At 37.0% G+C, this 14,685-nt stretch overlaps 1 protein-coding gene across 17 annotated transcripts in view; it reads left to right on the plus strand.

Annotated features, from left to right (window-relative positions):
- TRIP12 (thyroid hormone receptor interactor 12) overlaps positions 1-14,685 on the plus strand; it is a 148,043-nt gene that overhangs the window by 41,714 nt on the left and 91,644 nt on the right. For all 17 annotated transcript variants that reach the window (XM_055300376.1, XM_055300377.1, XM_055300372.1 and 14 more), the window contains exon 2: positions 3,026-3,172. In XM_055300376.1, coding sequence (XP_055156351.1) covers positions 3,075-3,172 — 98 coding nt within the window. In that variant the 5' untranslated portion in view covers positions 3,026-3,074. The remainder of the gene's footprint in view (positions 1-3,025; positions 3,173-14,685) is intronic.

The following is a 14,685-nucleotide window of genomic DNA, read 5'->3' on the forward strand; positions in this document are numbered from 1 at the left end:
GATTGACTCAGTTGGTGGAGCATGCAACTCCTGATCTCATGGTTGTGAATTCAAGTCCCATGTTGGGGGTAAAGATTACTTAAAAATAAAATCTTTTTTTTTTTTTTTTTTTTTAATCAACTCATGCTTTAAAAGCAGGTAGCACTTTGGTCTTCTTACTTGCCACCCTTTCTCTCTTAAATCTCAAGAATTATCCATGAGCAGGCCATGGGCTGATAATGGTACTGGTGGAGCTCTGAAGATGTTGGGCATATTGTTTAGATTATTTTGGTAACTATAGGTCAGAATAAGGAGTGTAACTTATACTTCTATTTGAATGACTTAACACCGCATGACATACAGTATGCATTTAGTAGCAGAAAATAGGCGGGTGAGTTCTACCAAACTTGTTGAATAATATCTGCTTTTCAAAGTGAAAGTAGCATTATCATGCTATGCTAGTCTCTTGTATCCATGCTCTTTAGGGTCCAAGTGAAATGGCATTGTGATGTTTGAACTGGTAAAGATTCTTGTTTGAATTCTGAGATAGAATGGCTTTTCTTTCTTTCTTTTTTAAAGATTTAATTTATTTATTCATGAGAGACACAGAGGCAGAGACACAGGCAGAGGGAGAAGCAGGCTCCAAGCAGGGAGCCCGATGTAGGACTCGACCCGGAGTCTCCAGGATCATGCCCTTGGTTGAAGGCGGCGCTAAACCGCTGAGCCACCTGAGCTGCCCTTTTTCATTCTTTAATAGGGTGCAGTTCTCTTGTGCAGTATAACTAGGAGAGCTCTTTTAAAATTTCTCCAATTTCTGCACCCACAGAATCAGAATCTCTGAGGGCAAAAGCCAGGCATTCATATTTTGACAAAGCTTCTCAGGTTATTGTGAAGCTTATCCTTAATTAAAAACACCATTTATTGTGTTTATAGCAAAATTCACTTTGAGAACTATTATTGCTAGAAATGTTAACTTACCTTGCTAGTGGTTTTTATGGTGAAGTCTCCCTCAATATAGATTATTTTGCTACAAGTATTCTTTTCTTCTGAGTAAGCATTTATAGTAATAACAGTAATAGTTAATATGTAGTGAGGTTTTGCAATACCAGAGGTACTGTGTTAAGTGGTTTGCATGGATTTCTCATTTAATCGTTCCAACTGCTCTGTGAGGTGAGTTCTTGATTCCCATTCAGTAGACTGAAGGACAGACAACAAGGTGTGTGGACTCAGAATTCAAACTCTGCTAGAGGCAGTTTGATTCCAGAGCCCTGCATTTCTAACTTCTGTGCTAGAATAAACCTGCCTTATTTATGGCTTGCAAAAGGTAAATAACAAAGATGACTTCTTTCGTATCAGGCTTCAGAGCCCAGGTCCTCTTTCTCAATGGCAGGCAGTATTAACAAAGTCTGTCTTATGAATCCTTCCATCAGTTTGCAGGGTGTAGACAATCCATGAGGGTATATACGCAACCTTTTTAAGTATATGTACCCACAGCAGGGAGTTTTATACTGTTTACCCTCTACCATATCTTGGGGGAGATCTTTCCATATCGGTACACGTAAATTTAATTTTTCTCTAAATGTTTTATTTATTTTTTTTAATTTTTATTTATTTATGATAGTCACACACACACACACAGAGAGAGGCAGAGACATAGGCAGAGGGAGAAGCAGGCTCCATGCACCGGGAGCCTGACGTGGGATTCGATCCCGGGTCTCCAGGATCGCGCCCTGGGCCAAAGGCAGGCGCCAAACCACTGCGCCACCCAGGGATCCCTCTCTAAATGTTTTAATACTATTTCCCGTTCTTCCTAAAACTGACAGTAATTACATTAGTGATTTGAACTTTCTCACCAGGGTTTGTTTAGTATCTTAATTGATGACGATGTGGACATATGTGATAGAAACAATCCTTTTCCACTGATTTGGGTCAGCATGTAACTTAAGACCTACTTCCTGTTAAAGGCATGGAATTGAATCTCTTAAAACAAAATCCAGTAATAGATTTAATCATGATTAATTTGCATTCTCTTTAACACCATTTCCAATAATGTCACATTCATTCTCTTCCCTCCCCAGTAAATAGAATTAAAGAACTCTGCTTGGAGTTTGGCTGGAGGCTTAAGAAAAATTGTGAAGGTCTGATTAATAGAAATTGTGATTCTTTTTATGATAGTAATATTGGCCTTGTTTATCAGTTGAAGTGATTTTCTTTTGAGTATCAGCATTTCTTCTGTATTGCAATTAAATTTCTTATAAAAAGTTCACGTTAAGAACTGTGTTTTGAGCTAAATTGTTTTACTTAAGAATTATGCTCTCAATTTCTGGTTGGTAACAACTCTGTGAGATAGATAGGTGATATACTGATTTCACAGAAGAAGTAAATGAAATCTAGAAATTAAGTATCTTGTCCAAGGTCACAGCCAGCATAGCTGACGTTGAAATCTAGAATATGTGGGACCATTTCTCCATTCACTGTACTTGAGCTGCTTTCTCTTCATTTCTCCATAGTTTTATGGTTTCATTTATATTTGTGATGGCATTTATTATTCATAGCAATACCGTGAAGTAGGTATGATGTGTTGTTTTTTTTTTATGTTGTGGCTGAGGAGTTAGAGGCTAGAGGCTCTGATTTGTACAGAGGCATAGTGCTTTTAATGCCTGTTCTATCACAGGACTTGAACCAAGGTACTCTGATGTTGGGTGCAATGCCCTTTTCTACACACTACAAGAAATGGAAAAGCAAATATAAATTTCTACTGTGCTCTGTTTTCTTTGCGAATTTCCTGGGTGTTCCATACAAAATCTTTAATTTTATGTGCTGAGTTTTGGACCACATGCCTTAATTTTGGTGTATTCCCAACATCTTACAATACACTAATCAGATTTCAAATAAGGCAGTGTGTAGCATTGGTGAAGGCTGTACAGATTATTTACATAAAATTTCCCCTTCATTTTGGGTGCCCTTTACTTGGTTTTTGTGTTGTACTTTTGATTTTGTAAATCAAAAATAGCTGATTTTTTTTCTTATTTTTTTTCCTTTTTAGTGAATGGTAGTGTCTAGAAAGGGTATGTCCCTTCAAGAGAGAGGTGCCAATGTCCAACCGGCCTAATAACAATCCAGGGGGGTCACTGCGACGTTCACAGAGGAACACTGCCGGGGCCCAACCACAAGACGACTCGATAGGAGGAAGGTATGTATTTGATGGTAATTGGTGAAAAAAGTCTTTTTAAAAACCTTATCATGAAGACAAAAACTTAAATGGTTCAGTACAAATGGGTAATTTTTTCCTAATTTTTGAGCCAAGTAACAAATAAAACTGGAATTCAAAGCAGTTCTTTCATCATTTCCCAAATGTGCTAGGCTCAAAAAATACTTGTCATTGACATTATCAGAAATCTAAGGGTCATGACCATATGGTTATATCCTGTTTGGTTTGCCCTTTCTCTTCACTCTCTTAAACACGTGCTATAGCATGGCTTTCGATTGAACATTTTTGGTGGCTCTCTTTATCTGTCATTATTTACATTATTGAAAGGAAGCTTCATTTAAGATCTTTTACTGATATCTAGCTTTTGAGTCCCCCCTCCCCCCATCTTATTGTTTGACAGCATATGGATGCTGACAGGCTGGTGAAGTGGTCTGACTTTGTGGGCATATCACATCCTCATCATTTTCTTAGTGGTCTGGTGTTAGCAGGATTTAGTCGGAGTATTTGTATAGGAGCTAGTGTGAAGAATAAGATGCATTCTCTGGAATGGAAAATACTGTGTTGTAATTTAACCAAAGACTGTCATTTTATGGATAAAATACTTTGAAGTTTACCTTTGCAAGGCGTAATTCTCTGACCCATGTTTAGTTTGCAGTCAGTAATGGCAAGATTCTGACATGACTACCTGATAGAACATTTGGAGGCATTACCATGTATATATTGTCTAGTAAATTTATAAAAAATAAGCATCGACTGTAAAGAGTATATAAAGCTCTCCTGTTGATGTCAGGCTATTTTTAGTAGTTGAGCATTTGGACTTTGGACTAGTACAGCATTCTGTGCCATGACTCTGCCATTCAATAGCCATGTGTTATATCTTTTAGGAAACCTCAAGTTGTTAGTCCACATGGTGGGGGGAATATTTGTTTCCTAGGGCTGTTAGTTAACTTCAGCAATGTATGTTACACTGGTAGCACAGTGCTTATTAATACAGAGCTCTGACCTTGGTTTTTGCTTTTTTACATTCAGATTATTTTTTGTAGCAGCTGCATTTTATTTATCTGTTGATTAAAAAAAATATGCCTTTTGCTTTATAAAAACATTGCGTGTTTATTTTAGAGAGCTTAGAAAACACAGAAGAGTATAAAGGAAAACTCCTAATTCCACAATTCAAGTATAACCATGGTTAACATTGGCATAGTTTCCTTAGTCTTCTTTAATGCATGTATATATATGTGTTTGCACATATGTGCACATCAGTACTTGTACCATTTTGGGGGTACTTGCCTGGCTCAATCGGTAGAGCATGTGACACTTGGTCTCAGAGTCATGAGTTTGAGCCCCACGTTGGGCATAGAGATTACTTTAAAAAACATTAAAATCAGTGAGTAACTTGAACCTTTTGAACAATTGAAGTTTTACATAGTAATAGTTCTATTTTCTTTTTCTTTTCTTTTTTTTTTTTTTTTTGAGGATTTTATTTATTCATGAGAGACACAGAGAAAGAGAGAGGTAGAGACTTAGAGGGAGAAGCAGGCTCATGCAGGAAGCCAGATGTGGGACTTGATCCCGGGCCTCTGGGGTCATGCACTGAGCCAAAGGAAGATGCTCAACCACTGAGCCACCCAAGCATCCCATAGTAATGTTCTATTTGAACTTTTGTGTATGACTGACAAACAATTTTGGTCTTCATATAGTATACTAGTTCTAAAATCCACAATGCTGTTTCAGCACCATTATCTTTTTTTCTGTATGTTGGTGTTAAATATTTTATTGCCTTATATTTTAAAAATAGCAGGAAACAAATAGAAGTGGTTAATATTAGTCATATGATGTATTAGTTTAAAATCAAGATGGAACTCTATTGATTTGTAGATTGGCACAATTTTGCTATAGTTTATTTGCTTTAAGTCTGTCAGTGATAACATGTTCAGTTGGTGCACACACCAACTGCAGAAAACAGTATGTAGGCTCCTCAAGAATTAAAAGTAGAAAATAAAATGCAATTCAGTAATTATACTGTTGGGTATCTACCCAAAGAAAACAACATTAATTCCAAAAGATATATGCATCCCTCTGTTCACTGTAGCATTATTTATAATAGCCCGGATATGGAAGTAACCTGTAAACATCCATCTTTCTAACAATGGGTCGAGGAGATGGGGTTATATGTATACAATGGAAATAGTACTCAGCCTAAAAAACAGAATGAAATCTTGCCATTTGAAAAAACATGGATGGAGTTAGGGAATTGTGCTGATTGAATTAAATCAGTCAGAGAAAGACAAATACCATACGATTTCAGTTTTATGTGTAACCGAAAGACAAAATGAACAAACTAAAAACAGAAACAGACTCATACAGAGAACAAATTGATAGTTGCCAGAGGGGAGAGGGATGGGTGGCAGGATGGTTGAAATAGGTGAAGGGGATGAAAAGTTCAAGCTTTCAGTATTAAAATAAGTCACAGATGTGAAAAGTACAGAGGGAATATAGTGGACCACATTGTAATAGTATTGTATTATAGTTGACAGATGGTGACCACACTTAATGTGGGAGCACTGAGTAATGTATATAGAGTTGTTAGATCACTGTGTTGTACACCTGAAGCTAATACATTCCCAACCATACTTCAGTAATAACAATTTGAAAAAAAAAATTGTATGCTCAATTGTGAAGGATAAGTATAAAATTTAAAAATGTGTTTGGAATGGCAGAAAACATGCCAAAGAATATAAAGCAGAGTTAAATGAGGGTTTTTGTACTTTCATCCCTTCTCCCTTTTAATAATGTAGCCCATTTCATTTCTTACTGTTTCAGCTTTTGCGTGTTTTCAAAAAACATTTCCTGGCGAAACTAGCACATAAAAGAGGACCAATTCCTACCACCCCCCAACTCCAACCCCCCCATTTAAAACCTAGTATCATCTGTGTCATTTGCTGTGTCTCTAGAATTGTTTAAAAAACATGACTATGTTCCGTGTATAGCTATACCATAATTTAGTAATATATATATTTTCTTCCTTTTTTTATGGATAAGTATAATTATGAATCAGGACATGCAAATTTAGAATATTAGCCAGAAAAATATTACTGGTTTGACTAAGAATGCAAATTAGGAGATATTTATTCATTTGAATTTTATTTTCCCTTCTTATCTTGATTCTTTGCTCATGATAGAATCTCTGACCTGGAAAGAACCTTTTTATCAAAGACCAGGCTGACAGTTGAAACCCTGTAGAGTGTGCTATACTAGAAGTGATCTAACCTCTGAGAAATCTGGTGATTTTGGGGGTGAGAGAGGACTGGGGTAAGTTAAGAGGGAGTAATTACAACTGTGTTTTCATTTTCTTTTTCTGATGCCTGTTGATTGGCTTTCCTAAGTAAAATGTTATTGTGGCTTCTGATTCAAAAATAGACCTGGTCTTGAAAATGTGCTCCTAGTGACACAGTACCTCCACTCAAGCTAATATCAGCATCCACAACAACAGTGCACTTATGGCCTGTTTTAAGCTAAAATTTTCTTATACATGTTCTTTCAGTAGAGACTCACAGAAGCTCTGTGTGCTAATAAATATGTAACCCCTGTTCTCTGAATGTGGTAGTTTGCTCAACTTTATACAGCTAGTGTGTAGAGTCAGGACCTGATTTCCAGGAACTCTAAAGTCAGTGATTATTTTCATTATGCTGAACTGTTTATACTGCACAAACCACTTAATCCATATGATAGACTTGGAGGAGAGATGAAGTATGTATAATGAAGAATATTAGCTCATTCAGATGAGGACCTAAGTAGCAATTTCTCCCTCCTAGAATTTTTAAATTCACTCATTTTTTTTTATTCACCCCCCCCCCCCCAACTTGGATCAAGCTGTCTTTGCATAACTTCCTTCCTGTGACCATTCCTGCCCTTCCCCAAATCAAGGTCACTTAGCTTTTCTTTTTAGAAGGACAATTTTCATTCATTTTTAAGCTAATAGAAATTAGAATCTTTGGTATATATTTTAACCATCTCCCTTGATTATTTTCTCTGCTCTGTTTTTCCCTATCCTTGTTCTCTATCCATAAATGAACTAGACCTCTTCCTCCTTTCCTCCTTTATGATTTCTTTCTTTCTCTTCCATAGTTTTTTGGGCTGTAGCTGTTCCGTTCTTTTTTGTTGTTCTCTGCCTGATTTTTTATTTTTTAAGAGAGAGGGCTAGGGGGTAAGGAGAGAGGGGAGAGAGAGAGAGACTCTCAAGCAGGTGTGCCCCCCCCCCCCCGCCCCCGGCATGGAGCCTATGGTAGTCCTTGATTTCAAGACTCTGAGATTGTGACCTGAGCCAAAAATCAAGAGTCTGATGCTTAACTAACAGCCACCCAGCTGCCCCTCTCTGTCAGATTTTTTTTAGTGGAGTAAGGAAATTTTTGAATCTATTCCACTCTACCTTCTCAGTCCCATTAAAAAAATTTGCAAAGTTTAAATTCTTTATTACAAAGCAAAAACTCAGTTATGAGATTTAAAAAAAAATTTCATTTATTTATTCATGAGAGACACAGAGAGAGGCAGAGACACAGGCAGAGGGAGAAGCAGACTCCATGCAGGGAGCCTGATGTGGGACTCGATCCGGGGTCTCCAGGATCACGCTCTGGGCTGAAGGTGGTGCTAAACCGCTGAGCCCCCGGGCTGCCCAGTTATGAGATCTATAGGTAATAACTTTTTGTTATTGTCAGAGCAGGGATTTAAAAACATGTTTGAGCCAGCGTTAATTGTACAGAAAGTAAATATGTTTTGCTTTAAAATCTATTTCAATTGAAAAAAAAATCTATTTCAATCAGATGGGATATAGAAAAGCACAAAAAGGACATGAATATTTAGAGATAAGTTTGTGTTAACAGTTTGATTTTTATCTGTCTTGAAAATACAATTTAGCATATAGCCGATCACAGTGTAAATACAGTTTGGATCCTGCTTTTTCTGAAACTCAGCATTCTAACAAACGTTTTCTCACATTACAATTTTTTTGGTAATTGTTTACAAATGGCTATATGATTTACTGAATCAAGTGTAACAGTTTCCAAAATTACTTTATAGTTTTTGGATAGTTAAATGGTTGTAGTAGGAAGGTTGTTGCTCATGCTTAAATGTTCGTTTTTCAGGTGTCCTTTAAGGATAGGTTCCCGGAAGTGAAGTTGCTTGAGCAAAGGGAGTTTTTTATGGTCAACTTGTTTCACATATGGTCAGCTTTTTTTCACCCGTTTACTTATCATCAGGAAAAGGAGTGTTTTCTCATCATTCTGTTCATGTTATTTTCACCTTGTTAATTTGATAAGGAAAAAAATCATATTTATTTTATTGGTATTTCTATAGTAATGAGGTTAAACATTGGAAAAATAAGTTTAAGGAATGAGATCTGAGAATATTTTCAACATAAGCATACCAGTTAAGTTTATATATGTTGTGAATCTCCCTCCATACTAATATACAATAGAACTGACCCTTTAAAGTCAGTCAGCTGATGTGAGCCCCTCTTGTAACAGTAACCCTCTTTTGTTGAATTACCTCCCTCAGTTCTTTCACCCCTGCAGTTTGAATGGTAGTCATTCTTTTCCAACATGATCGTACTCTGCTCTTGGCTGCCCATTGCGTGGCTTTTTGCCAAAGCTAGGAGAATCTGAAGTCCTCCATTTGTCTGATGGTTCATTGGTGGGAATGTGGTGGTCACATGATTCAAATTGGAAGCTTTCTCCTGGTAGCAAAGAGAAGATGTGAATGTGAAGTTGTCAACTGCATATCTCCTGCCCTAGAGAAGAAGATGGACAGGCAGAGAAAAGCAACTATATTAGTGTGTGTTTATTAAAGTTCTGTCAAGTTTGAGTTCCTTATTCTTTATTTTTTTAAAAATTTATTTTATTTGAGAGAGAGAGAAAGAGCAGGGAAGTGGGAGAGGGAGAAGCAGAAGTCGACTCCCTGTTGAGCAGGAAGCCTGATGTGGGGCTTGATCCCAGGATCCTGGGATCATGACCTGAGCAGAAGGCAGATGCTTAACCAACTGAGCCACCCAGGTGCCTGAGTTCCTTAGCTCTTTAGAACTGTATTGACTCTTGTCTTCTCTAGGTTTGGTTATTTAGCTGTTGTTTTGAATCTGGAGATATATGTGTATTATTAAAGATTTTATTTGAGAGAGAAAGAGCTCAAGCAGGGGGAAGGGCAGAGGGAGATAGAATCTCAAGCAGACTCTGGGCTGAGGTCAGAGTCAGATGAGGACCTCTATCATCACCTGAGCTGAAATCAAGAGTCGGATACTCAACCTGACTGAGCCATCCAGGTGCCTCATGTGTGTATTATTTTAATAAAGCCTCTTGCCATAATGTACCTGCAATCCAAACTCAGTATAAGATTGTATTTATCCATTTGTAGATCACCAGGCTAGTAAGCACCATGCTCAAGCTAGTCATAAAAGTGAGAGTAGAAAGCCTTTATCATAAGCTGTTTCAAGTCAGTAGGGGAGATGGGCATGGAGGTGATTATTAGAGTCAGGTGAGAAACATATCTAGCGATGACCTCATTGATTTGAGCTCTGAAGGCTGAAGAAGCAGTTGCAAAGCAGGTGGTACATGTCATCTATATTTGTCTCTACTTGACATGTGGTATCATTAGTTACTTAGAGGGTGTGGATTTTATTTCTAATTTTTCGTGCCACTTGTTACTTTGCCCTGAAGTGGTAGGTGTTCAACAAATAATAGTGTGGGCTCAAAATAAGGTTTACTTCTTTGGCCTTTCTAGGCACAGAAATGTGACCGTCTTTTATGGAAGTGATCATGAAAAGATGATTCGAGTGAAGGCAGAGTTGAAATAGGGCAGGGTCGAAATGGGCTACATAAGGGTGGGCTGTATGCTATAGGAACTAACAGCCAGATACTTCTTGTATTTAACAATCTAGCCACCAGAAGACATGTCCATACTGAGTCAGTTGCAGACTCTCCTTTAGATCTGCACATTCAGGGACTCACTAGCATTGCTCTGGCAAGGGAGTGTGGGGAACTGCCCTCTGGCTGTCCAAGGCTTCCCCCAGAAGGGATTCATTTCCTCTTACATTCCCTTGACAGAACAAGCTAAATGGCTATGCATAGCTTCCAAGTAGTTTGGCAAGTGCCTCCCTACCCTGTGTTCTGGTCAGAGGAGAAAAAGACTATTTGTAAACTGCACATCATAGCTGTCAAAGGCCGTCGAAGCCTTTTTTTTTTCTTCTCTTTTTTTTAAATTCTTACTACCATGTCTACAACAGACCTTTTGTTCCCTTCCTGAAACTGTTTGGTACAGCAGAGCCGTGGGTATGTATGGTGTGTTTTCTTTGATCTTCTACTTAATTCACCAGTACAGATACCTTTTTTCTATTTGTTGTGTGTTGTGTATCTTCTGTCTCTTTTTTTATCCTGACCTTTGCTGAGGCAGGTGGAAGTTCAAGCTTTAATCTCTTTGGGAGGAGGAGAATGTTAATGGGAGACATGGTTAGTGTGGTGTGAAAATGGCCTCCTTGTTTCTTAGGATTAAATTGAAACCACTTTAATAAAAATGAACAGTAGAGCTAGCCAGGTAACTTGTTAGCTTCCTCCTCTCAGTTATGGTGAATATTACTACTATAATTAGGTACTCTTGAGTTTTAGCCACCTAGCCCATGTATGCACAGGCTCACTTCTAGCGCTGCTTTGGTAATGCTGAGAAGGCCAGTCGTCCCACCAGGCCTTTGGGCTGGGAGGCAAGATTTACAATGTTGTGTTCAACACTGGCACAGCTTGGTCTAAGGAGGAACAGAGGCTACTTTTTTGTAGTTGGAAGTTAGGCACATTGGATTCTTAATAGTTACCTGTGTTAAGTTTTTTTTTTTGGACCAACAAAATAGTATCTTAGGTGTTGTGTAATTTTCTTTGCAGTATAGATTTTTATTGCTTTAATCATCAAATGTGTGATTGTATTTAACAGTCACATCATACGCATATTGGAAACCTGTAAGATGTCAGCTGCCACGGATGATTTTGTATCCTTAACTGAGGCTTTGCTTTGAGTCTTCTTTTCCTCCATATTGAGGGAATCTGCTGTTCTACACCCCAGTTTTTACAAGTGCTTTCTGAGTATCAGAATGCTTTCCTGGAAGAGTATGGGTGTGAAAGAAAAAAGGAATATATACAAATGCTCCTTCCATAGTTGAGCAGCAAGTTTAGCATCACATGGAAGGCTGTTCCTTGGTAATAGGGAAAGCAAAAGAAAGCAGGAAGACTCCTTTTTTGCCATTCTTTCTTCCTTTTTTTTTTTTTTTTTTTAATCATATATCATCTGCAAAGCCTTAAGCCACTTAATTTGACATGTATACAATTAGGGACAGAAATACCACCATGGACAGGAAAAATTTCATAACTGTTGACGTAGGTCTTTTCCTTTGACTCCGAGTCCCTAGGTATAGCTGCAGGGTTTCAGCTTCAGGGAGTCAATGTCTGGACTCAGTCTGACTTTCCCCCTGCCTATGGTCTGGGTGATTTTTGTGCCAGCCTCATTTCCTACATCTTTAAAATGGAAATGGACCTGCCTTGGATGTCATTTGAAGATTAAGTTGGATAATGCATTTAAAAAATTAATGTTTATCACATAATCACACCTTTAAAAGTGTGTATTCTGTGGCTATCTTAATAAGTTTTTTACTTCTGTAGTTAAAAGCTCTCTAGCTTATGAAATACGTAATACCAAATCACTAATCTATCACTAATCACTAATTTACTTTGGATTACCTTGGTGGTTATACTCCTTACTCAACTTCTTTGTGACATGTGGGGAGTGAAAGTATATTGAGCTGTAGAGTTCCCTGTTGAGGGCATCTTTTTCCCCACTTTTGATTACACTTAATCCCTCTGCCTTGTTTTTGTTACACAGCAAAGTACTCACTATAGTTTGGTATTACTTACATTGTTAAACATACAGAATTTTTGCTTTTGCATTACTGTTTCTAACCCTGTCAGTCTCTTACTGCAAACTGTTAGCAAAGGACAAAATCTAGATCCTTTGACAAGGCATTTAAGCCCTAGCCTGTCCTTTCAACCTTGTTTCCTAATGTAGCTCTGTGCTCAGGGAAATTCATATCATTTGCCAGGTGTCAGTGGGTTTCATGTTTTCTTGCCTGTGCCTTTGCCTATACTGTTTTTGACTCGAATGTTCTTTTTCTTCAGGTTTTCATTCTTGAGGGTGTGGTTTAAATGCCATATAGTCTGTAAAGCTTGTATTCTGCTAGAAGTATTTCTCCCTTTGTTGGGAACTTTATAGCACCTGGTAGATCACTTTATTTTATGAGGCACTGACCTCTTTGAGGATGGGATCTTGACTGTGTGTTATCCATATTTATAGGCCTTGTCATGACTTGCATATATTTGAGTTGCAAACCTAACAAATCTGTTGAAATGAGTAGCCTGTTACAGTAGTTCTCAACTCTGTTCTTTCTGATCTAATGCTCCCACTCTTAATGTGTATCATATAATGTAGGCATCTTTGTTATGATGTCCCTGTGTTAACTTGGAATGAATTAAGTACAAAATACCTGCCTAAACAGTTTAGAAACATAAGATGTTTCTAAATATATAAAATGTACAAGCATTTTACAAGGGTAAAAATAAACAGTAAAAAGAAAACAAAAGATATTTCAGTAGGTAAATGCTTGGGTGCGTTGACACATGAGGACAGGGTATTCAGATGTTTGCATCTGTATTTGAATTTATTGAATGTGACAGCTACAGCAACATAATAAATGCCATAAGCATTTTCATTGTAGACTTTTCCAGAATGATAGATGACCTTGGTAAAGCTGCAAAAAATGTAATCTTTTGTTGATTCCCATGGATTACTGGAGAAATAAATTATATAAAAATGATGCAAAATAAATATAAGCTGAGAAATTAATTATGAGCATATATTTTACCTATATTCTGCCAGATTTCAAGTTTTTTCCATAAGTTTTCCTGTATTACCAAAGCTACTCGAAATCTGTGGGTCATGGGACAGTTTTTAATTTTGTCTGATTGTTGTATATATTGCATGACATCTCTTACCTCTAATCCACATCTGCTAAATGGCAATAGTACTCCGTTCCTTGACATGTTTTTAAAATGTTCCCTAGAGGGAGAACCACTGATATTTAAAACATTGCTGTTTAAAAAAGAAGTTCTTTACTGGAAATTAAAGAATCAGTTGGGCTAACATTTTGCCATAACTAAACATAGGAACATTGGTCAGACTAATCAGCTTCTGTTTTGTGATTGAAACAGAAAAACAGTACATTCTGTTGAGAATACTAGTTTTTTGTTTAAAGTGATTTAAATAAGCTTTTCCACCCTGATTATTGAAAATGGACTTATTTAAAACATGCATTTAATTTATGAACATTATGAACCAAGCATTTGATTTATAGAAGACAAAATTATACTGTGTGTACATAAAATACAGAGCATAATAATGCATGCACGTCTGTATGCATATAAAAAAACAAATTTGGAGATTTAATTAAGCCCCAAGTCATTTATGTTTGGTAGTATGTACATGTATTTGAACTGTGAATATGTCTGGCACAAAAATTAATTTCAAGCAAAATTTAAGACCTGCGATGTAAGTACTTATAATTAGCCACTCATTTTCCCTACCATTAAGAATGAGCTCTTTGATACAAGCTTTTTGTCTTTTTTTAATGTCCTTTGGATTATAGATGGTTTTTAATCCTTTGGACTTCAAATACTTTTATTAAATGATAGTAAAAGTAAATGGAGGTATCTAGAAAGGGGTGGTCACTATGATTTGCCTAAAAGTCAGCAAGAGGCATTTGAGTCTTGAAAGCATGTAACCTGGAGTTGATTGGTCTGTTCTGTTGTAATCTGGGTTTCTTTAACATGAGTTGGCCCACATACACTTGCTAAATAGGGAAATGATGTCAGTATAACGTGGAAATGGTGTTGGTTCATAAGCAGTTTTTCCTACAGTGTTAATATATGAACTGAAATGGGATAGACTTTCAATTAGCATGGAAGATTTTGTAATCTATGACGATGTTACAAAAAAGCTTGAAAATCTTACAGAAATCACTTCATGCAAGAAATAGCTAGATTTGATGAGTTCCAGAACCACTACACTTTGCACTGTTGAACACTAAGGAAGTTCAAGACCATTTACTCCTGTATTTATAACAAAAGAAAATGAGAAAAAGGAAAGCCTCCCCCGGGATCATATTTTTAATTTTGTTGAAGCTTGAAGAGAAAATGTCTTAAAAAATTCACACTTAAAAGAAGAAAGTATAAAAATAAGATTCCAAAGAGTGAGCCAACTGTGATTATTGGTGCAAATGTTATGGAGATTTAATCTTTAAAATTGGTGATGTTTTAGTCAGGAACATGATTATGAAATAACATAGGTTTGAGTGCTCTGTGCCCAATCTTATTTTCACCATTAGCCTGGTTATTTTTAGCGAGTGATTGTGCAGAAAGTGA

This window comes from Nyctereutes procyonoides, unplaced genomic scaffold (assembly GCF_905146905.1).
Source record: "Nyctereutes procyonoides isolate TBG_1078 unplaced genomic scaffold, NYPRO_anot_genome, whole genome shotgun sequence".
NCBI classification, from domain to species: Eukaryota; Metazoa; Chordata; class Mammalia; order Carnivora; family Canidae; genus Nyctereutes; species Nyctereutes procyonoides.